Source organism: Scatophagus argus, chromosome 8, assembly GCF_020382885.2.
Source record: "Scatophagus argus isolate fScaArg1 chromosome 8, fScaArg1.pri, whole genome shotgun sequence".
NCBI lineage: Eukaryota > Metazoa > Chordata > Actinopteri > Scatophagidae > Scatophagus > Scatophagus argus.
Genome location: NC_058500.1, coordinates 15,287,798 through 15,311,621, shown reverse-complemented (window position 1 = coordinate 15,311,621; position 23,824 = coordinate 15,287,798). Strand labels below are relative to the sequence as shown.

The 23,824-nt window shown below is 40.0% G+C and overlaps 3 protein-coding genes across 3 annotated transcripts; all 3 read left to right on the top strand.

Annotated features, from left to right (window-relative positions):
- The first annotated feature begins 2,403 nt into the window (after positions 1–2,403).
- Positions 2,404–12,270, top strand: exosc10 (exosome component 10). The gene is made up of 25 exons (XM_046397477.1): positions 2,404–2,590; positions 3,237–3,373; positions 3,828–3,951; positions 4,042–4,146; positions 4,382–4,541; positions 4,662–4,770; positions 4,857–4,932; positions 5,016–5,126; positions 5,283–5,426; positions 6,355–6,545; positions 6,752–6,908; positions 7,109–7,257; positions 7,412–7,462; positions 7,581–7,692; positions 7,833–7,880; positions 7,981–8,056; positions 8,143–8,234; positions 8,317–8,409; positions 8,500–8,568; positions 8,679–8,784; positions 8,863–8,936; positions 11,385–11,565; positions 11,706–11,770; positions 11,853–11,929; positions 12,032–12,270. Exons 1-25 carry the CDS (start codon positions 2,465–2,467, stop codon positions 12,060–12,062), a joined length of 2,664 nt encoding a protein of 887 aa, XP_046253433.1. The 5' UTR covers positions 2,404–2,464; the 3' UTR covers positions 12,063–12,270.
- Positions 12,271–16,023: 3,753 nt separating this feature from the next.
- srm (spermidine synthase) lies at positions 16,024–19,348 on the top strand. The gene is made up of 8 exons (XM_046397726.1): positions 16,024–16,325; positions 16,732–16,852; positions 16,944–17,036; positions 17,155–17,308; positions 17,399–17,482; positions 17,773–17,918; positions 18,104–18,226; positions 18,343–19,348. Exons 1-8 carry the CDS (start codon positions 16,195–16,197, stop codon positions 18,358–18,360), a joined length of 870 nt encoding a protein of 289 aa, XP_046253682.1. The 5' UTR covers positions 16,024–16,194; the 3' UTR covers positions 18,361–19,348.
- Positions 19,349–22,314: 2,966 nt separating this feature from the next.
- On the top strand, positions 22,315–23,466 carry sst7 (somatostatin family member 7). Its single transcript, XM_046397257.1, has 2 exons — positions 22,315–22,626; positions 23,011–23,466. The coding sequence occupies exons 1-2, from the start codon at positions 22,522–22,524 to the stop codon at positions 23,236–23,238; spliced, it is 333 nt and encodes a 110-aa protein (XP_046253213.1). The 5' UTR covers positions 22,315–22,521; the 3' UTR covers positions 23,239–23,466.
- Positions 23,467–23,824: the final 358 nt, after the last annotated feature.

Sequence of the window (23,824 nt, the reverse complement as noted above, 5' to 3'; positions counted from 1 at the left end):
AGTTTGTATTAAATGTGAAGACAAAAAAGGTTTTCTCCCCTGATGAGTGTTAATAACTTTCTGAAAGCAGTCTTTGAATCCTGTTTTGTTGTTTTTGTGGCTTTACGTGTGGTTAATCTGTATACATTCTCTCATCACAGAATGTCATTGTTAAGCTAACAAATGTTTTCCACAGATGTTTACACAAAAAAATGCATCTTTCTAGCTGATTTACTGATTTTACTGAATTGAAAAAAGACAACATTACAGTTTATGAACTTGTGTCTTGGAAGCATTGCCAACCTCTTTGTTTTGTAATGTATCAGTACTGTGGAGATATTTTCATTTTAACCTTTTCTCTTGTTTTAATGTTTGATATGGTTCCTGATTGGTTTGTTTTTTTTTTCCTTTGAAAGATTCTGCACAAAGGTCAAGTGTTGCTTTAAAAGTACATTTTAAGAGCCAGTGTTGGCTAATTCAAAAGCCAATGCGATGAGATATCTCTTGCCTTCATGCAGTATTCTGTACATACTGTGTGTATTTTGTTGTGATTTGAAGCAATGCCCCCAACTGGGAGACCAAACTGTGGTGTCCTACTTCCAATTGTAATTCTCAGTCAAACCCAGAATCTGAAAAATACATGAGCAGAAAGGAACATTTCTTAGCAGCTGCTGTCGCACACAGCCTTTTGGTGCAGTGACACCAACGCTACCTGTTACAGGGTAGCCAGCCACTGCATAGGAGACACTAAAGGTAGTACTATCTGCTAGTACTTTTTGTCTTTTTTATATACAACTTTACAATTTTCTTGCTACTGACAATATCAGAAAAGGGTAAATTGATTAGAAAATGAATAAATGAGTTACCCAAAATTAGTAATTCCTTAAAGATTGATGAAGAAATACAGTCAGAGCTCTGGGTGACAACGCTTGGCCTTTCTGTTGTGACTCCTCAGTATTTTGATGTCCAGGTGATCTCCGTGAGATCGTGGCAGTGACGTTTTCACATTGAAAAGTCATCAGCTGATCTTGATATGCTGAAGCTGTGCATGTATGATATCGTTTGGTGCATTGGTGTTTTCTAAATGAGGGAGTTATTAAAAACAATTCACTGAAGATTCTCTCTTGGATTTTTGTGAATTATGTGTGGCACAGTGTCATTTTCAACATCAGCAGTTTTAGTGTCTTTTACTGCACGAGGAATTTGAGTGGCGCTTTGGGGCACCATCAAAGCTATAAAATGCATAATATTATGAAAGAGCATATAAATGAGAGTAAATGGCAGCACTGTTCATAAAGATAAAGAACACATCCACAAAGATTTTTGCTGCACATACTAACTGTTTTGTTATATAATAAGGACTGTCATCACAGATAATCTCATGTGATTACTAACATCTTATGCCATATCTTAAATGATACACAGTTCAAACATGACACGTATCAAGCAGCTGGCTTTGTACTGTAGCTTTTGCAAAAGAATAGTACTGATTCATTTCTTTGGGTTATTAGAGCATGCATCTGCTGAAGTCTCGATATTTTCCACGAAAACACAGGAATGACATGGAAATCTACTGTGAGATATCGATTGAGTCGGTGTTGCAGAGATGCTTTTAAGATAATAAGACAGAGAGGACACTGTGAAGAGATCAATAAGAGGGGGAAGTGAAGAAAAGAGAGGTTTCTCCCTACACGCCACAGATCGTCCATAATGAGCTGGTGTGTCAATACTAAAGAAATGGCTCTTCACATGCTATTGACCACTGAATCACAACACAAGACGACTGTAACTTCTTTTTACACCAGACACTAATAGAAAGGATTTATGTATGATTTTTATACCCATAGTATCACCACTACTGCTGATAACTGCAAAATGTGTTTATTTCAGATGTAGTTAAGACAGCTCTCACAGAGATATTGACTAAGACTTGATTGGTATATGTTGCTTCTTCCCATATCCCCGCAACACAGTGCGGATGCTGGAGTTTAGGTGCTGCAGATTGCAAATGTCAATACTGCCCCCTCATGGCAGAAGTATCCTGGTGCAAGACTCTAAAGATGAGTCTTTACCGAGGGATGAGGTTTTGTCTGCAGTGTTACTGCATTGAATGGGTGCGTTGACCAGACCAGAGCTTAGCCATACAGTGGAAGAATGACAAAATTCATTACAAATAGTGACTTGGATTTGAATCCGAGTGGTAGCGGTCAACATTAAAAGAAGAAAAGCTCAAATGTTGCAGATATGAAAAATAGCATTTCTAAATTTCAGAAACATATTCAGTTATACGTTCAGATGTTTAGCATATGATCATGTTATAATATATCCAGTAACTTCTCAATGAATTATAGACAATTTTGTGAAATTTCCTGCGGCGCGTCCACCCCGCGTCGTTCGGTGGCGCTGTCTCTGCCGCAGCTGATATGGAAACGTCGAAGAAAAGGAGCTGCTTCCTGCGGCTCACATGTACACACTCGCAGACTAGATGATGGCAACTTCAAAGAGTAATGTTTCCACAAACAGCGGCCTTAAAGACACCACCTCAGACGCCACTGACGAGGAGACAAACGAGTTGTGTCCTGGTTTTAAAGACGTGGACGCCTTCGTTAAAGTAAGCTAACGAATAAAGCTTGACGCAGAGTTTTTGGGTTCAGGCTAACTGGCAGGCATGTTGGCAACGTGGATGTGCCTGTTGTGTTGACTGCGAGCTGTGGTCACATAAGTTATGTTTTGGTACAAAACATGCCTAGCTATGTGTTGACACAACATTTGATGTGATATTTATCTAATTATTTGGACAGTCGAGCCTCTATTCCTGTCTCAGTGTATATGTTTCTGTGTACATTTCATGTAGCTAGGTCTGTCAGTAAATTAGCATATTCGACCAATGTATATATTGTGTAGGTTAATGCTTTCGACAAAAACATTGAGACATGTCAAAGGATGATTTAAAATACTTCATTTAGGACCGTCAGTCCCAAAGCTCACAGCAATTTAACTTTGCTAAAGCGGTGGCTATTCAATTCTGAAAAAAAACTGCAAATATCGAAACATCGTAATTGTTTAAACACTGCAGTTTAAGTTCTACATCTTAAAATATGTGGCCATATTGTGTGGCCATATCATATTTGTTTTGAAAACTACAACATGACATCGGACATTAACTTAAACGCTCTGTTTTATTGTAGCCTGCAGCATGTGATAATGTTGAAAACGTTTTAGGAAATGTAAAGTCACAGCTCGTCTCTTCCCTGCAGTATGGATTGGGTGCTGCGTTATCTGCCACCAAAGCATCTGGAGCCTTGCCTCAGGCCGGAGATGAATATGATTTCTATCGGAGCTTCCCAGGGTTCCGGGAGTTCTGTGAAAGTCAAGGAGATAAGCTCTTGCTCTGGTGAGTATATATTATGTTGCTACATCTTTTGAGTTTGGGCTCAGGCAGACTTGAACCTGCCTACATCCTCCCCTCAAACACTTTTCCTAAAGCCCTCAAAACTGACAAATTATATCAGAAACTGTGGACCTCCAGGACATTTGCAGGTTAAAATGCACCTTTGTTGAACGCAGATACACACATTGTCACAGTGGAATAACAGAAACTGAGTTGGCTTGATGTGTTGCCTTTGGAAATGAAGGGAAAACTGATTCACGTGATATCATTCCACCACATCACGGTCATAGTTGATTTCAGTCTGCTCCTCTCGATATTATTATTGTCGGACTTATAACATCACATCCTTTTTTGATCCCAACTTAGCCTTACACATGCAAACAAAAACATGGGTTTGCTGAGTGACCTGATACTTTCTTTTAGTAAGTTAATTCTTTTTGCTGTGTCCCTGTGTTAGCATGAGCCAGATAATGCAGCACCACGGCTGCAGATCTCACATGAGAGACCGGGACAAGCTGACGGGGCTGGAGGAGAGGTTTGACTTGGTTGTGGACTCAAATGACGTCATCCTCGAAAGAGTGGTATGACTACAGCTGTGGTGTTAATACAAATTTCTTCATGACAAAGTCCTGGAAAAGCAAACCAGCCAAGCTCTTGTATCTGATTTCCAGGGGATTCTCCTTGATGAAGCTGATGGGGTGAACAGGAGCCAGCAGCCTGTCATGCCTGCAGGGTTTCAGCCTCCCAAGATTGTAGTTTCCAGCTGGAATCGCAAGGTTGGCTAATTAACCTCTCAGCTCTCACACTGCAGATGCCATGGGGTTTTTTTTGTGCTGTTTTCAAGCAAAACATTGTGTGGTAGTTCTAGCATTCAAGCACTTAAAGCATTCCAGTGCTGTTTTTTGCAGGGAGGTGTGTGTGTGTTGGGGGGGTTGAAAAAATATATATATTCAGATTGATGCTTCACACTTTAAGGTACACCTTGAAGTAATCAACGCTGTTATTTATCAGGGTTCAGGTTCTGGCAGTCATTCTGAGAAGTTCCGACTGCTCCACGCAAAGAATATTCAGAGGCCTCAGCTGAAATTCAAGGAAAAAGTTGACAACAGCAACACACCATTTATTCCCAAGATCTTCATCAAACCCAATGCAATAAAGCCTCTTCCTTCTTGTAAGACATGCTTTTTATTCTCATGTTCTTCCCATCTGTGGTTGCACAACATTCATTTGGCTTGTAATCTCAACTTTTTAACATTTGTAATATATTTGTTTTCTTGCTATTCAATTATAGATTTCACAGACAGAAATATCAGTAAAGAGAGACCTGAGGACCTTGATGTCCCGGCTGCCCTGGCTGACTTTATTCACCAGCAGAGAACTCAGAAGCATGTTGAAGACATGTAAGACTTCTCCCTTTTGTAATATTGACATTTTGTCTTTTTCTGTTTCTTGTTGTCCATCTCAACTTATGGTTTTGGCAATGTAGGTTTGCACATCCATATCAATATGAATTAGACCATCTTGCGATACCAGAAAGCCTTCTTGCTAAGCCACAACCGCAGGTAAGTTATAGCGGTCTTATAGTATGATCCCCACATTGCCAATTTGGCTTCTGCTGAATCTGTCGCTTATGTTCTATGTTTAGATGTACAAACCAATGGCTGAGACCAAGTGCTCTTTCATCAACACACTGGAGGATCTAGTGACTCTGAATGAGAAGCTGTGCAAATTGTCTGAATTTGCAGTGGACCTTGAGGTACGGGACCACAAAAAGTCTTGGATGTCAAAATATGCTTTTACAATGCAATGTGATCCAATACAAAAGCCATGCAACACACAGCGCCTTTTGAGGCTTATTATGTTGACATACTGTTTCATGAAAGTGTTATTAACGCCCCATTCTCCATCACAGCACCATTCCTACAGGAGTTTCCTTGGCATCACGTCTCTGATGCAGATCTCCACCAGAGAGGAGGACTTCATCATTGACACCCTGGAGCTCCGTAGCGAGATGTACATCCTGAACGAGGCATTCACTGACCCGGCTATTGTCAAGGTAATGGAACCAATCCACAAATCAACATGTATCCTGTTCTGTTAACTCTCTCAAGGGAAACTGAGATGGCATGTCCAATGTCCAACCTTGGTTTCATCTCAGTTTTTGCCAACATTCCTGTTTGCTCTCTGTTGAATGAACAGTTTATTGAGCCGCTTTTTCAATAAAATTGAAGGATAGGGCAACTCTGCTAGACACAGCTTTATAATAGAATGGACAGAGCAACTCCACTACAGATCTGAAATGAACACATATCACATTAACTGAAACTACTTGTTTGAAACTAAAAATGAAAATATATGCATGTATACAAATTCATTAGATTGGGTCTAGCTGGTTCAAAACAAGCACTTTGACAGTGCAGTGGAGAAGGTATGACAGATAGTTCTTGTGTAATCCCTTCATATTTTACTTCCATGTAAGTGGTTTGGATGATTAAAATGCTATTTAAAGAAAACCTTCGATTGCCGTATTGGTCTGCATTTGAAATCTGTATTGTCACAAGTCTCAGCAATTAAAATGGTCTTAAAATGGCCCCTTGGGAATAAATTTAAGCAAATGAAATAAAGATGGCTCAGACTACCTTCCGAACCGGAGAAGAAAATCTCCTCCAGTGTAGTGATATTAAGTTTGTAAAGATATAAACTTGAAACCTTTGACGCCCTGCAGTTATCAGTCATGTTTCAGGGTGTCCTGTTGTGTGTGGGAGCTGCCATGACTCACAAACTGTAGGATACCTGTGAACAAGTGTGTTGCGTGGGCTTCAGCCACTGAGATCTGTGAAAATACTCCAAATGGAAAAATGTCACATGTCCCCAGTTTTTAATTGTTTTTGTTCCAATATTATCTAAGCAAATCAATTTATTCTTTTTTTCTATTTAGTTTTGGGTGAGTTTTCAGCTGAATTTGCTTTTTTTCTTGGTCTCAGGTATTTCACGGAGCTGACTCTGACATCGAGTGGCTCCAGAGGGACTTTGGCTTGTATGTCGTCAGGCTTTTTGACACTCATCAGGCCAGCCGAGCTCTGAACCTGGCCAGACACTCCCTCGACCACCTGCTCACACACTTCTGCAATGTGACCTCAGATAAACGCTACCAGCTGGCTGACTGGAGGATTCGGTATGGAGATGACTGATGAGCCATTTGGTGCTGATTGTTTAGTTTTAACTGTGGGATAGAGTTCTTTTTAATCTCTTAAAAGGAAAATCAATTATTTATTTCATACTGCCTGTAACATTACTAAAAAATACAATTAAAATAATTGGGATTACTGTTGACTTTGGGCAGTTGGAGTAAAAAAAATGTCCCATTACTTTGTCCTGTAGCCCCTTGCCAGATGAGATGGTGCAGTATGCCCAGACAGACACCCACTACCTCCTTTACATCTACGACTGTGTGAGGGCGCAGCTTTTGGACTCGAACCACGGGCAGCCTGGCCTTCTGCAGTGTGTCTGGAACAAAAGCAAAGACATTTCCCTGAAGGTGAGTGCAAATATTACTTATATGTCATAAAGATTGAATTGACACTTAAAACTCAACCTCTATACTCCTATTTCGCTATTCTCTATCCATTAGGTTCCCGTTCTTTTATTGCATTCACATTTTTACATTTCCATGCCGTAATCTGCTATATTTTCCAACATCTGTCACAATTCACCATGTGCCCCCAACCTTCTGTGCAGAAATATGTGAAGCCTATATACACAGAGGAGTCATATCTGGAGCTGCAAAGGAAGCAGAAAAGGTCTTTTAACACCCAGCAGCTCACTGCCTTCAGACTGCTCTTTGCCTGGAGGGACAAGCTGGCCAGGCAGGAAGATGAAAGCACCGGGTAGGCTGTTTGGAAATGGATGGACTTGCTGTTCTGGAAATCCGCTAGATCGGTTACTCCTATTTATAGTTCGTTCCCAGCTAGATTTGACAGTTTTTTTGACAGTCTCCCTGATTTTAAGAATTTTTTGTCTGGACTTGTTCTCATTGTTTAGATACGTCCTGCCTACTCACATGATGATCAAGATATCTGAGGAGCTGCCCAAGTAAGTTGATTAGATATCCAACTGCGGTTTTGATTCTTTTATTTATTTATTGTTGTTGTCACTTAGATTTAGATGAGTTTATTCCTCCAGCACAGTGTTTTGTCTTTTTTCTTCTCAGAGAGCCTCAGGGCATCATTGCCTGCTGTAACCCTGTACCCCCACTGGTGAGGCAGCAGGTCAATGAGCTCCATTTGCTCATGCAGCAAGCCAGAGAAATGCCTCTCCTTAAGGTGAGAAAAGACAAGTGGCAGCAGAAGGGATTTAATGTTTTTTTTGCAGGAGATGTGATTTCAGTGTTTTGTGTTGTTCAGTCATTTGTAACTAAAGGCATCTAAATCAGTCAAATGTGACAATGTTTCCTACACTGCAGACCGAGATTGCAGCTCAAAAGAAGAAGGGACTCACACCCATTAGAAAGGTTGGTCAAAAAAAAAAGATTCCCTCGGTTTTTGCTTTCTGCATGTGTTGAAGAAATCTGGACTGGGGTAAAACTAATGTGCTCTTGTATCGTTTTTCAGCCAGAGGTCACATTGTTTGGTCCTCATGATACATCCAGGATCTCTGAAAGTGACCTCCACCCATTTTCTCTTGATGGTAATCTTGATACCTGTTGTGTATTATCCTGGTGATTAAATATCTAAGCACCATTAGTGCCTTAAACCAAATGTCTTCATTTTCAGACCTGCCTGTGAAACAAGGGATCCTCTTCTCAGATGATGAGCACAAAATGGAAAGTGGTCTCATGGCAGCAGCTAAAATCACACTGTTTGAGGTAGAGATCCTCTTTCAGTTTATTCAGCCAGTCGATTTGTATGGAACAGTGAGACCTAATTTGAGAACTTTTCCTTTTGAAGGAGCCAGAGACACAGGATAATCAAGAGTCCCTCCCTGTGGCTCAAATGAAAGCCAGACGTATCATTGAGTCTTTTGAAAATCCTTTCAGAATGGTAAGAGATGACAAGTGATGAACCCTCAGTATTGTTTGCATTTCATTCAACCAGACACTCAGTATTCAACATTCTTCTGTGTGATTTCAGTATTTACCCTCCAGTGATGTGCATGTCAACAAAAATGCCAAATTTGACCCATCTTCAAAAATATTTGAGGTAATCAAAGAGCTCCATACAGTCATGCATAACCAGACCTTTTGATTTGTTTGTCCACTTAGTTAACTACATATTTGAATGTTCGTGGCTGTACCATCTCACATTTACAGATCAGTAAAAGATGGAAGCTGCAGAGTATTGAGCAGCAGCAGAAGGAGTTGGAGACCAAGAGGAAAGCCAAAGAAGAAGCAAAAGAAAAGGCAAAGAAAGTGGCAGGTAATGGGTGCTAAATTGCTCTCAATGTGCACTTTAAAAGTAATGTTCCTAATAGTGTTTCGGCATTGATTTCCACAGAGGAAAGAAACAGGGCTAAACAGAGCTACCAGGAGTCTCTAAAGAACGTTGCCACTGTTCGCCAGCAAGCTGCGGTGAGTCATTTGCACTCTTGTCCCTCCGTTTCCTCTGCGCTGCTTCAGATAGGCTTTGCACTCTGTCAACCTCACTGTTGATGTCCCTGTTGGGAAAGTACAAATCCATGAAAATGTTATATTCACCCAAGAGTCTGGCACAGCATATTAAAGATAGTGCTTTAATAGCCAGTTTAACCCTCTGCAGTGCCCCCCATTTTCTTGAGACACGGCTGGTATTTCTGCGCATAAATTTGGTGACTCACGAGCGAGTGACCCACTGCTGCCAGTCTCTAGCACCGGCATGTTAGTGGCCTTTTAATATTTGTGTTTGTCTCATGATGTGCCTGGGGAAGAACAAAGCACAGCGTGGAATTGGAGCATTAGTGTCGCATCCTCCACTTATCAAACGCTTTTCGTTCCTCTTGAGGAATAGCAGTAGCTACTGTCTGCCCAAAAGCCCACTTCCTGTTATCTCCATTTCCCTTGGGTACTGCTAGGCACCCTCATGCTTGGTGAATATTACGTGCCACCATATGGTGTTTCCTCTCTCTTTAATGCTGAGCGAGACAGTAGCGTCTGCGCTTGGTCTTGCATCCACTTTGCAGGAGAACAGAAAGGATGGTCACCGATGTTTGACTCTTTGTTTCTGTCACTGCTTCTCTCTCTGTGCCTTTCACTGTGCGAGCCTTCAGCCATCGGTCGCTGGTGCGCACAGTAATCCACTGTGTGACGATGGCTTAAGTGAAAAGTTGGTTTTAAGGCGCTCCCTGCTGAAACGGCAACAGCAAATAAGCTCGTTGGCACCGTCCAGTGGGATGCATTATAGTCAGACGCGTTGGCAGCAGCACTTGAAAGCAACGCTCGTCAACCTGCCAACTGCAGGCAAATATTGGCTGTGCTGTCACTTTCTGCCAGCACTTTGGCAGTGAAGTTTTCTTCTTTCTTTTCTAATTTTAGTGTGAAAGAAAGCTTTGTGGTTTTCTGAAGCTTTTACTGTACTGATAATATAATTGATATCCTTAATGGTGGATGCTGTTACTGGGTTCCAAAACCACTAGTTGGTTATAGTTAATTATCAAAAAATTATTAACTTGTAATCAGCTTACGTTAGATCACAGGGAGATCACAATAATATCCGGGGGTAAGTTAATCTTGTTAATTGGAACAACTGATGTACAGAAAAACCCTCTATTCACACTCTTAAACTCTACTGTATGAACAAAATGTGTTTTCAGTTTAAAGCCTCATTTGGCAGGTTTATAATTGCAAAGCAATCATGAAGGTGACTGATGCTGTCATTCATACACTAGGCTGTGACTGTGGTAGATTAAATTAGAAACTGTACTGGCTGATGCAAAGAGAGGGGAGCAGAGTTGTTACAGGTTGATGTGGTAAAGTTTTTGTTTAAAAAAGGGGAAAGATAAATGCTAGATTCCAGTTGTTTGGTATGAAGCTGCAGCTTCAACCGCTGACCTGCTGCACAGAGTGAACAAACATTTAATAATAAAGCTAGTAGCATTAAAGTGACCTGGTTTGAGTTACTGCATTACGTAGTTAAGTTGTAGTGTTTCCTCTTAAGCCGCATAGCAATCAGTTTATAATTTGTAAATACATGGCAGAGACTGTAGCTTGTGTCTCGTCTTGAAGACACACTCTTTGGCGAAGTAGCATTGTAGCCCTGATTCCTACAGGTGACGAGATCAGATGTGTGGTATGTTGGACTAACATTACAGAGTGTGAACCAGACTGAAAATTCCACCTCTAGATGGTAGCAGAAGTTGAACTTGATTCATCACTAATGAATCCATATGATGCTGAGCAGGTGATGCTTGAGAAGGTCACTGCAACATAATTCTTTCAATCAGAGGACCATGCGGTATGAACCTGTTGAGTGGGGTATAAAAAGAAGAAGAAGAATCAGCTTTATTGACAGTATATATGTTTTTACATACACACTGAATTCGTCTTCTGCATTTGACCAATCCTTAGTTGAACACACACATGCAGCACCCGGCCAAATTACATGCAGTGAAACATACACAGGAGCAGTGGGCAGCATCAAGCGCCCGGGGAGCATACTGGGGGGTTAAGTGCCTTGCTCAAGGGCACATCAGCCGGCTAATGGAGGGGGGGGGAGCAACGTGTCAGCTAAGTGTGCAGCAAAGGAAAACACAATGTGTTTTGCATATCAGTTCATTTTTATATAAATACCTAAAGATTCCTTTGATGTATGCTCTTTCATGCATTTTAATGGTTCTCAAAAACAATTAGAAAATGATAGCTGTTTAATTACTTGTACACCAAAACTGTGTGTGCATACTGCTTGTTCCATAGCTGGGAGCAGTCATCAATCAAACACTGTTCATTGTCCTGCTATTTTAAAAAAATACACACAGTTAAGAAGAGTACTTTCATGTTTATTCTGAGTATTGTACAGAACTTGATGTTACCGAACGATTTCATTAGGAATCTGCAAAAGGCAGCGAAAAGAAAAGAGAGAGGGCCCCCAGTGAGGTTGGAGAGTCGACTCCCAAACCGAGTAAGAAGCTGATGAAAACTGAAGAGCAGACCCAGAAGACAGAACTGCCTGCCCAGGACAGCTTCAAGCCCTTCGACTACAGCCAGTCAGACTTCAAAGTCTTTGCTGGTATGCACATTGTTTGTTTGTTTATCATTGTTTTATTGTTTTTTTTTCCCCCCCATCAGAAAAATCAAATCTTTCAAACTTTCAAGTCAAACTTTCCATTCAGTTACAGTTGCTGAACAATACTCCTATTGTTTTTACAGGTAACAAATTAAAGGATAACTCTCAGTTTGATCCAAACCGACAGGCCCATGACTCTAAGAAAAAGGTATATGTTTAGTCATTTATTTGTTTATTGAACAGTATATATTTTACGAGTGCTTGATGAATGTAAACCTTTTGTCCAAAAGAAAATTCCCAAGGGACAAAAATCCAATTTTGGACAAGGAGGCCGGAGTATGTCATATGTGGCTGGAAAATCGGACAGGTAAACGCAGAGGAGACAATATACAGTGAAAGAGTTTTGTTTACCTGTGCGCCCTGAGACATCCCAGCGTGTTAACCGCTCTGTGTTTTTTATTCTCCACAGAGGATTCCGGCATAACTGGCCCAAAAGATAAATTCCATCTGATGTCTATTTTCTGTCCCATTTTAAAACATTTTTTTTTCATCCCACAGAAACAGTTTTCCCCTTCTTTCCATCTTGCCAGTGAAATTCAGTATTTAATAATGAATTTCAAAGTGTATTTTTTTTTTCTATCTGTGGAACACTTTACCTTGTAAATATGTGGACACACAGACTTCTTATTAAAGATGATTTTAGATGAAGTTCTTGCCTCTTGTTCTTTTTTTCTTTTTTTTTCAAAAAGGGGAAACTAAAAAAAAAAAAACGTTTCATTTAGTGGTCTGATTGTATTACTCAGCATCACAGTCAGACCTTTCTTCATAACTATTGCCACTGATATTACAACAGCAGGAAACACTTTAAAGATAATAGATTTGAAGCGCTAGCAGGAAAGCTCATAGAACAGGAGGAGTGAGATGCGTTTTGTGTGAATGCGTTTCACCTTTTCTTTATTGATTATAATTAAGTGGCTGTTATTCTTTTGAAGCTGTGACAATTATGATCTATTGAAGATGTGTGAACTATGATGGTTAAGTGCTGTAAAGTGAAAATGTAAATTATCACACAAGTTACAATTGTCAGCATCTATTTGACAGTACAGCGATGGTACCAGTCCGTGATATTACTGCATTCATGTATTGTAAGGCTCACCACATTTCAAAACTTGCATTACTGTATTATGTAATATTATGTATTATGTTTTGTATTATGTAAACATGACACCCATATTTGATTGTGAATATCAAATTCCAAAAGCATGCAATATGCTGCTATACAATGGTGAAAAGTAACTGTACATTTACTCATGTACTGTACTTAAGTACAGTTTTGAGGTACTTTGTACGCATAGCCTTTTAGTCCCATGTTTACCCTTTAAGATCACATCTCTTTACTGTTTAGCCAACTGCAGGATGTTTGTGATCCTCACTGAAAATTCCTCGACTTGCACTGAGAAACGTGACTGGTTTGCTTACTTTGTCCCTCTGGATATAACGTTCTCTGTTAAGTAGATAAGCATCAGGGCCTTCAAACAAACATAAACAAACTCACAAGTTAAAGTTTGTCATTTTCACATATAGAACGTACAGAAAGTAAAGGTTGTATCCCACAGCCCAGGGTGCTAACACAAAAGTAAACAATACAACTTAGTCAAAAACATCACACACAGGATAGAGTTTAAGTTACAAAGGAAAAGAGCTCAATAAAAAAAGAGTGGACTGCATTTGTCAGTTTCTCTGACACTTTAAAAGGAAAAGCACCCCACTTCCTGTGGTTCCGATGGATCCCTTCAAAATGTACGTCAGTGTTGGCGAAGTTGGCAGGTCTGGAGATGATTCTCCTTCACTTTGTCTCAGACACACAGGGAGGATTTATCAAAGGTCACGACTCTTTCGTCAGCACGTGCACCCTTCAATGTCATTCACTGTAGACACACTGCAAAGTAGTGAGGCTGTCATTATGCCATTATAATAGTAGGTTTTAATATAACAGCCTAAATAGGATCTGTCCTCTGTGAGACACCATTCAGAACTGGTTAACGCTGTGTCCGTTTAATACAAAGGGCACAGTTGTCAGTACAGGACCTGCTATCAGCGAAACGGTGACTTAATAAATAAATATAAAATCATACACACTTATTTAGTTGTCATGGAATTGTGTGTTTAAAGTTTTATGAGCCCTTTCCCCTGTCCTTGTTGATTTTTGACTTTTGAGTTGACAAAATAAAAATCACCACAAGGTTCAGCGTGGACATCAAATCATCCAAACGAATTCACAGCAGTTTATGATTTTCACCGCAGCCTTTTCAGCACAGTAAACTGGCGGCGTATCCGTTTGAGTGAGGCTTTCTGATAATTCGGCCAAATGCGTTTTAAGAGCTCAGTTACAGCATTCGCTCATTCTTTGTTTTGTACCTGTGACTCTGAAAGGGCGGTAAGTCTGACAAGTACCCATTTAGGTCACATTTCTTCATGGTTTTTGACCAAAATTCTTGGCTTCTCCTGAAAAGTATGACTAGTTTAATTACTTTGTCCCCTGGATATAACGTTTTCTGTTAAGCAAGTATAAGGGCCAGCCTTGTGCAAATAAAGAAAAACAAACTTACACAATAACTGTGTAACAACAATAGCAACAACTGTAAACAGCGGTAGAAAATGTATTTAGATCGTTTACTGAAGTAAACATACCAGTACAGCAACACAAAAATGTTCACTTACAAGTTAAAGTTCCGCATGATACATTGTTTTAAAGAAAAAGTACAGGAGTACTAGCAGCATAATGTAGTTAAAGTATTATTTTGGGCCCTCTGACTGTTGTATTATTATATTCGCTTATTAATACTGAAACATCGGTGTGTAAACAGCATGTTACTGTTTAAACTGAAGGATGTGGACTAGATTGAACTACATCATGTACAGTTTCATGTAGTCTACAAAGATGGCAGATGTATGTGAGTGGTTGTGAGATGACTAATGGGAAAGGAAAGAATGTATATATATATATATATATATATATATATATATGTATATATATGCTATGTATATATATACCATGCACTGCTTTTTGTAAGACGTCAGAAGCCAAAAAGGCTGGAAACCACTGCATTAACAATATATCAACCTAGGCTTGTGGGAGACAGAGATCAGTAATAATGCAAGATTTCTTAACAAAAGTTGTTTTTGCATTTTCATGCCTCTGTGTTAAAAACAGCCTGGGTCATGTCGCTGGGGCATTACATATGTACATCCATACTATATTGTAAATACAATATCTCAGGAATGCCCTTCATGGTATTTCTTCAAATTTGGCACAAATCTCCACTTGGACTCAAGGATGATCATGAACTGATTAGATTCTAGTGGTCAAGGGTCAAAGTTACGTGGACCCAAAGTCTGGTTCACTCTCATGAATGCGATATTTCAGCAATGTCTGAAGGGAATTTCTTCAACTTTGACATATATGTCCACCTGGACCCAGCGATGAACTGATTAGAGTTTGTCACAGGTCACAAACCACTTTTGGCCATAAACCAAGAAAACATATGTAGATTATGATGTAAAGTGATGAAGTGGTTGTGAAGTTCAACTTCACTCCGGCATTATAATGTTCTGCAGAAAAGAAAAGAACAGTTTTCTTGCCTTTATTCAACACCTAAACTCAGGAATAGAAGAGAATGTTGTGATCACGTTTCATTTTTGGTCACATACTGAATTGGTGACACTAATCATGGCTGTCCGCATTGAAACTGTGCTGCCATATTCAAGATGTGTGTTTTAGAATTTGTAGCTTCTTTGCAGTCAATCAAAAGCAGCCTTGTTAGCCCAACATGTGAACACATGCAATGAGTTAGATCTTTTTTGTTTGTTTCTCTCAGTGAACTTCTATAAATTTGTGTTTGTTTTGCTTATGTTAAGTTTCAAATGAATGTCGCTGCACCACGTGACGGAGCTCTCTTTCAGTCCTCTTTACTGCTCTGTGAAAATTAGTCTCTTATTGAAGAAAGTTATTTCTCACTAGAAATTGGATGTAAACCACAACTTGACTGACGGCGGAATCAAATAATCATGAGGCGGTAATTCTAATGTGATTAACTCAAGGCGGGGTATGAAAACATAAATCACTGGAGAATACCTTATTTTTTTAAAAATTCAACATTCGGGTGACATCTGTCGAACAAAGTAGTTGAACTAGACAAACAAAACAGAAGAATAAGCAAATACATAGATAAATAATACGATGACCTCCCCACTCATAACCATACAGCCCACTGCCTCGTTTCTCACCCCGCGCATGCGCAGTCGACCCACAGTGGTTTAGCTTCTCATGGGCTAAAGCCTCCGTGCATGCAGCATGCAGTCACTCGCACACTGTTCTTGTTCCAGGGCGGCGCCATGGTCGGCGCTGGTGGTGTGAAGTCAAACAAACTATACACGAACCGGTACATCCTTCCACTCCATTGGCTTGTGTGGCGGTAGGTCAATGACGTCACCAGTCTCCCATTCGTTATAATCTGAGGCATCACGTTTAGTTGTCAGACAACGGTCAAGTGTCACATCTTTGTCGTAAATTAGTCGGCATTGCCACACGTATAAACACGTTAGTATTACTTGTGGCAGTTGGTAGCCGACATGGACCACATTAAAGATGGATGGTTTACGGAAAAATGCACGTTATGGCCCGGACAAGCAATGAGCCTCCAAGTGGAGGAGGTCCTCTACAACAAGAAATCCAAATTTCAAGATGTTATGGTTTTCAAGAGGTGAGTAACGTTACTTTTAGCTACATGACTTGGCTAACGTTGTTAGCTAGTGGCGACTTCTAGAAATGAATGGGCGTTCTGAAGCTCGTGGCACCTTGATAAGTTTATTCAGTGGGTCGCTACCTGTGAGTCGCTCCCTTGGCGTGAAGTTTTAGATCAAAGTGGCTGTGTTCCTAAGAATTACTTTATCCGTTGCTGTTAAGTTAAAACTCACGGCAACAGTTTTTCTGCTTTTTTTTTTTTTAAAGAAAAAAGAATGCTAGCAGTCTAGCAAAAAAATTGCAACTACATCTTGTTAAACTTCTGTGAATCTGCTAAAAAGAAATCTGATTTTGTCAACTTTGCCTCGGTGTTTTAAAAGCTTTCAAATGAGTCTCATGCGTTGCTTTAACGCCATTTCTTCCAGTAAGACCTATGGGAATGTCTTGGTGCTGGATGGAGTGATCCAGTGCACCGAGAGGGATGAGTTTGCCTATCAAGAGATGATTGCCAACCTTCCCCTGTGCAGCCACCCTTCCCCTAAGAAGGTATTACATAGATGTTTTGTTAAGACATGGCTACACCCACTATGAATCATGTTTCTTTTCTTGACTGTCAGCATGTTTCCTATTTTTATAGGTGCTGATTATTGGTGGCGGAGATGGCGGTGTGCTAAGGGAAGTGGTAAAGAATCCGCTGGTGGAGTCGGTGGTTCTGTGTGAGATAGATGAGGTGGGACTGGCCAGGATTCTAGCCTCTCTGTCGAGAGCTGTACTGTTTACTGGGTATTTGTAATACTGCACCTGAATAATGCCTGGCGAACTCACTGTTGATGTTGTCTGCTGTGTAGGATGTCATTAATGTATCCAAGAAGTTCCTCCCAGGGATGGCCAAAGGGTTTTTCAGTCCCAAGCTCACCCTTCATATTGGAGACGGTTTTGAATTCATGAAGCAGAACCAGGATGCCTTTGACGTCATTATAACGGATTCCTCAGACCCTGTTGGTAAGTACCAGTTTAATGTTATAACATCTTTGTTTGCCTTCTGTCATAGGAGACAGTCCTAACCTGAAGTCTGCTTTATTGTAATTGCAGGACCTGCTGAGAGTTTGTTCAAGGAGTCTTACTATCAACTAATGAAGGCAGCATTGAAAAACACAGGAATTCTTTGTTCCCAAGGTGACTGTATATTTCACAGTTTTGAAAGCTGATGAAAGGCTGTTGAGTAATTTCAGTAAGGTGTTGACTATATTAGAAGTCATTACTGTGCTACTAAGTGACAATTTACATTCGCTTTTCAAGTCTACCAAAAATCTGGTTCTTACTTATGGCTCTTGTTTAAGTCCTCTGGAACTGTTGTGTTCCCATTTACAGGGCCTTTTCCAAGTCTCTCAAGATGAAGCAATGCCAAAAAAAGGCAAATGGGAAATTAACGTGCCCTTTCCCCTGCTCTTGTGTCAATTTCACAGGAGAGTGTCAATGGCTCCATTTGGAGCTAATAAAGGACATGCGAATCTTCTGCAAGACCCTATTCCCTGTGGTGGAATATGCCTACAGCACCATCCCAACTTATCCTAGTGGCCAAATTGGATTCATGCTCTGCAGTAAAAATCCTGTAAGTGTGCTAGTCATTCTCCATTTGTCATCCCCCACACTCCTGATTGTTGTCAGATTGCCTAGAAATGGGACTGGCGTTCTCTTGTAAAGCAATTCCGTAGCACAATAACTTGTTTGCTGTTTCTTGGTGATTGGTAATGTCTGTCAAATTATGCTGAAGTGCCTCTTCTTTTTCTGAATTAGGAAACAAATTTCAAGGAACCAGTGAAAGCACTGTCTGAAGAAGAAATGGGAAATATGAACCTTAAATATTACAACCCTGAAATTCACAAAGCATCATTCGTCCTCCCTGAGTTTGCCAGAAAGGTGAATGTTTGACATATTTTTTCATATGTGATTTGTATGCAGTACATGCTTGAGTGCAATTTAAAACTGTTAAATATTTGCAACTTTTCACTCAGTATCCTCTTGATCACTAACAGGTACTCAACGAAGCATGACCTGCCCAACAGGCCACCACGTCAGTCCTCTGCCTTGTCCTCAGACCACAAATAAACAACGCTGTTGGACGGCTTCTTCACCTCCTCATCACAGTTCAGTACCACTGAAGAGAGCAGCCTTCTAATGATTTTAATTATCAATTTTGGGAACTTGGTTGAATTATACAGAGAAAGTGTTTGTAATCGTCCCACTGTTTCCTTTCTTCCAGTCTTACATGCTCTCTGTGTTTATTTATTTTTCTGATGTATTTGAGTTTTAATTCTTACTCTGTAATTGTCTTATCAGCATTTTGTTAAGCTCAGTTTAGTTTTACTATGGGAAGAGCATTGCCATCAAACCTGACCTCACTCTGAAACCGTACTGTTTATTGTTTATTGAATTTATCACATCCAGACATTATGCAATATGTTACATAACACACAGACTATGTATATGTGATGTATTGCTGTACTTTTATTTTTGATGTTTAGTTTGTCCTCATAGGAAAATACATTGTTGCCATCTGTCATGACTGTAAATTCAGAATAATAATGTGTCCTCTACACATGAACCCTTTAGTGCCTGAAGTTGGTTGTTCCTTGTTGAAAAAGAAAACCTACGTATATATCATGATGTACCAGGCGGATTTTTGTCTCCGATAAAAGCTTGAGTGTCAGGAGTTGGGAAATTTGTCTCTTTGAGACCAACTGTTAAAATTATATGAATGACTTTAATGTTACAGTGTTAAAAATAAAATTGCATTGCATTAGAGCTTTGGAACTCAACAAATGTGAATTCATTATGCAATTACAGCTTGAAGTGTTGGGTGTTAACGACTGGTAGTGAGCTTACTCTGTGGTAAGCCTGTATGCTGAGTTATTACGTCATACATTTTAAGTTCCTATCGGTTGTAAATCCAGATTCAGTCTTTGTTGAGGTATAGTGTCATACCTGAGCAGCTAATTTGTGTTTTTATAAGAACTGTAATAAATTGGTAACATAAATGGATATTTGACATCTTTGTGCATTCCACTGACCACATTTCATCAGGCATGTGTTCCTTTACAGAATGACAACTAGATGCAGGACTGCAATTTAGTTAATTTTGTACTGGTTGCAATTTCAGGTGTGTTTAGAGGCTGTGGTGCTTACAAAAAACATGTGTCATTACAGGAAAATTATTCTCCTTTATTCACTGGTTAAGTAACTGTGATTTATTCAAGGTCAGTGTCCACTTCCCCAAAACTTGGCTTAGAATTTGGAAATAATTTTTAATCATTGTACTATCACTTTCCAACCAAAGGCAGGTTAATATGTGATGTGTCTCACAACGTTTTCGCAGCTGTTAACCACAAATGTTGAAACATGAACATAGTGAGGTCCAAGTGCAGTTTCAGTATCCAGGCACAAGATGGCATCATTTAATTTGTTACAGACAATATAACCCAGTTTCACACATTGTAGAGGTGTAAAGGAATGCATTTAAATTGCACTGTTCAAATCCACTGAAAGCATATTCAGAGAATATATCTTTGTACTTTAGGTTTTCTTTGAATTTGATTGAAAAGCCCCTTGGCTCCCCTGAATTACTCACATGAGTCGGTCAGCGTTTTGCGACATGAAGTGTCAGTGTTGCCCTCAGTTGCATCAACTCTAGTTCTTGCTGTGTAAGACCTCATTCTGCGTGTTTTTTTTTGTTAGTTCAAATGGGACAAACCTGCAACAACTAAGTACATTATTGTCATGCCACTTGTTCTCTTCATGAGTTCACACACTGTAATAAAGGAAATTAAAAATATATCCACAGTGAAGGAGTACCCATGAATATTAAATGTGATGTTTATATCTTTTAATAATATCTACACTGCAGTAACTTTGAAGACAGCATATGGTTTTTAACATTTTTTAAACAAGTCAAATTTAAATGTCTCCATTCCAGTTAAATAGACACGTTTACATGTTTGATAGGTAACACTCAACACCAAAGTGCTCAGACGGTCCCTGAGTTAGTGTTCCTTTGTGAGCCCTTGCTGAGAGTTGTTAAGGTGGTGCTGGAGGCTATACATGAAGTAGATATGGTGAAAGTGAGGACCTATACACAAATTAATAAGATCTGGGAGCACCTGTGGCAGTCATTGTGCTGACGTTTTGCACTGTTTGAAGTCTCTTGCAGGCTGTGCTGCTGATACTTTTAAGAAGGACAGTTGTTGTAGATTCTTCAAACACACTGGATTGCCGATATACAGCCGTTTCAGCAGTCAACTAATCTTTGGATTCGCCCCAGGCCTTCTTCAGATCAGCAGTGTATGGAGAAAATACCTCAATACCTGAAAGCATGGCAAATCCGTTTGAACATATCAACCAAGGCCCACTGGAGTACTGTATGTTCTCTGCCAGTACCGTCTAAAGACGTCACAACAGTAAACTGTTGATTGTGCTATTTCACGATACATTCTGGAGGTTGAGGGCAGCCTCTCAACAACTTGAGACAATTTCATCTCAGACAAGATTACATGTTCTGTTCTTTCATCAGCTCTTCATAATTTTGGTGAGCAGTTTACCTGTATACCAGTATAATTGCGTTTTGCAGTACAGAAATAGTTCACACAAATCTTTTTTTTATTTAGCTACATACAAAGGCCACAATATTTAGAAAAATGACACATGAATGAGTAAGCCGCCACAGATGTTCTTGTATAACCTCCATATTATAATGCATCCTTAAATGTAATCCATTTCTGTTTAGAGACTGTTCTGCTTCCTTAATATTTTTAGTTAATGTTATATGAATCATTTAAACCTACCAGGGCAAAGCTCCAAGGAAAATGGTGAAGAAAAGACCTGGCTAAGAATGAAAGGTAATTCACTCATGTTAAATGTGCACTTGGAGCTGGAAACAATTTCTCACTAGCTGAATCTAAATAGCTAAGCCTATAGTGTGACTTAAATTTGATCTGATAAATAGCTGTGATATATTGTACTTTGTAATCTCACTGTCAGCCACAGAATGAGATATCAGACATTAAGATGACTTTTTCTTCACAAATCCTTTTGGAATATGATTAAAGAGCTCTTACAAACACATATTTTTATTTGACAAGCAGCATTATTTTGGTCCTCATCAGTCTTTAACCAAAGCTGAAATATACTCAACTATCCTGAACCAAAGACCATTGTTTTTGTTTTTAATTCTGATCAGAACTGCTTCTTCTTCTTCTGTGTGTGTGTTTGTGTTTATTTATTTATTTTTTTTAACAACACCAGTATATTTACTCCACAAGATTGGCGGTGTGCATTTCCTGAAGGCGCTTCCACAAGTCACGGTGAGTGTCAGACAGTTCAATTGTAATCTGCAGGTGTGAGAGAGGCACACAGAAGCGTCCAGACAGGAATCAGATGTTGGCAGAAGTACAGCGTGAAACCCTAATCATCAATAAGTCAGCTTGTTGTCTGTTTTATTTCTTGTAGATTTTTCGATTGCGGCTGCAGGATCTTTGCTGTTAGGCCACATCCGGCGATTTCACACAGTTGATGAGTTGTGGAATGGGTCGTCCAACTGCCTGAAGAGGTCTTGTTTGGAATTGTCTGTCTAACTGTCAATACATTAGTTACATTTTGATGTCAGAGCCTGGTTTTAGCCTGCTGATGTCACTGCCTGCTGCAGATGCTCCCTCTGGTGAATCAGATGAGCACAAGCACCTCACAATTTGTCAAAAAGGTTATCTGTTGAACAGTTCCATTTGTTCTCTTCTGAACCCTTCATCAACCCCCCTCCTTTTCCACGCTCAAGTATACATCCTCCCCGCCCAAACACACGCACACATACACCCTCCACCCTCCTTCATGCACACATACACCCTCCACCCTCCGTCATACACCCACCACCCTCCACGTCAGTGTGAGACAGGGTGGTGGTGGTGGGGGGCGCTTATAAAAGAGTGAGGGGCTTTAGAGGCAGAGCAGAAGAAACAACAGTGGTTTCCAAATCTTGTGACCACCTTGCCGCTACCAACTGAACTGCACTTTCTTCACCACTCTCATCTGGATCCTGGGCTGGTCTGAGTTGCACAGACTCTCTCTCTCTCTCTCTTTCTCTCCAGCACACTCTCACTTAAGCTCTCTTTGAGCCTCCTGCTCCTGTGACTGTAGCTGTGGTCCGTCACCTGCACTCCCGTCACAGCATGCAGCTCCTGGTGGTGTTAGCAGCTCTCATGGGGGTTCTGTTCAGCGTTAGAGCAGCCGCCGTGCTTCCTGTGGAGGACAGGAGCCCCAGCCATGTGAACAGGGTGAGGAGGGTGATTTTTATTGTTCATATGTACATACTGACATAGCATTTTCTCTTAATCTCAGCTGTTATTATTCACAGATTTGTCCGTTATCCTTTCTGAAAAACTAAATAATTAGGAAGCTGAAAACAACGTAAAATCAAGATTGCTTGTGAAATCAACAAGGAAGTGATATTTTTTATTCACCTTTTAAAGGATTTTAAAGATATATATATTTTTAAAATTTATTCTGTTAGTTCATACCATTTTAAAATGGGAAAAGTAAAAAAATAATAATGCTGGAGACTTGAGTATCCTGAAAGACAGCTGCAAGAAGTTGACTTATCATATTTTCCATCATCTAGTCTCTTTACTAATATTTTCTTTTCTTATTTTCTTGGTCAGGAGCTGAACAAAGAGCGGAAGGAGCTGATCCTGAAGCTGGTGTCTGGCTTGTTGGACGGAGCTCTGGACACCAACATGTTGCCAGGGGAAGCGGTACCCGTGGATCTCGAGGAGCCGCTGGAGTCTCGTCTGGAGGAGAGGGCTGTCTACAACAGGCTATCACTGCCTCAGCGTGACCGCAAAGCCCCCTGTAAAAACTTCTTCTGGAAAACTTTCACCTCCTGCTAACAGTGCCCAAAACCACCCGGCTCTGCCTGCCTTCTGTACTCCTTCCCTCCCAGCTCCACATGAACTGTAGTAGACCTCAGCTGTACATATCATCTACACCTGTCAGACATGCAGCATCGATGGACTTCACCGAGACAGTGTGTTTATGTATCAATTTATGTATACACTGTATGTATTTATGTATGTAACATTTTCTTTCAGGGTAAACAATAAAGCATGGATATAATGTTTGAGATGGTAATCACACTTAATTGCATTTATTCAAAAAGAAAAGTTTTTTTCCCACCTGCTTCTGCAATATAATTGCATTACAACATTTCATGCTGTAATTTGATTGCAGACTGTAACATCTACTGAAATCAGTGGTTTCTTTTTTCAGAGCTATTCTGAAGATGCAACAGAGCGCAGCTCATAATGTGGTATTTCATTTATTCTTCTTTGACCTTACTGCAGAATCTCTGAATTTTTAGTTGAAGTAGAAAATACTCCAGAAAAAAGAAATACTGCGTCTTGCATGATAAAAAAAAATGAAATAATCCATTGAGGATTGGCTACTACTGATTTATTAACTAAATTAACAAAAATT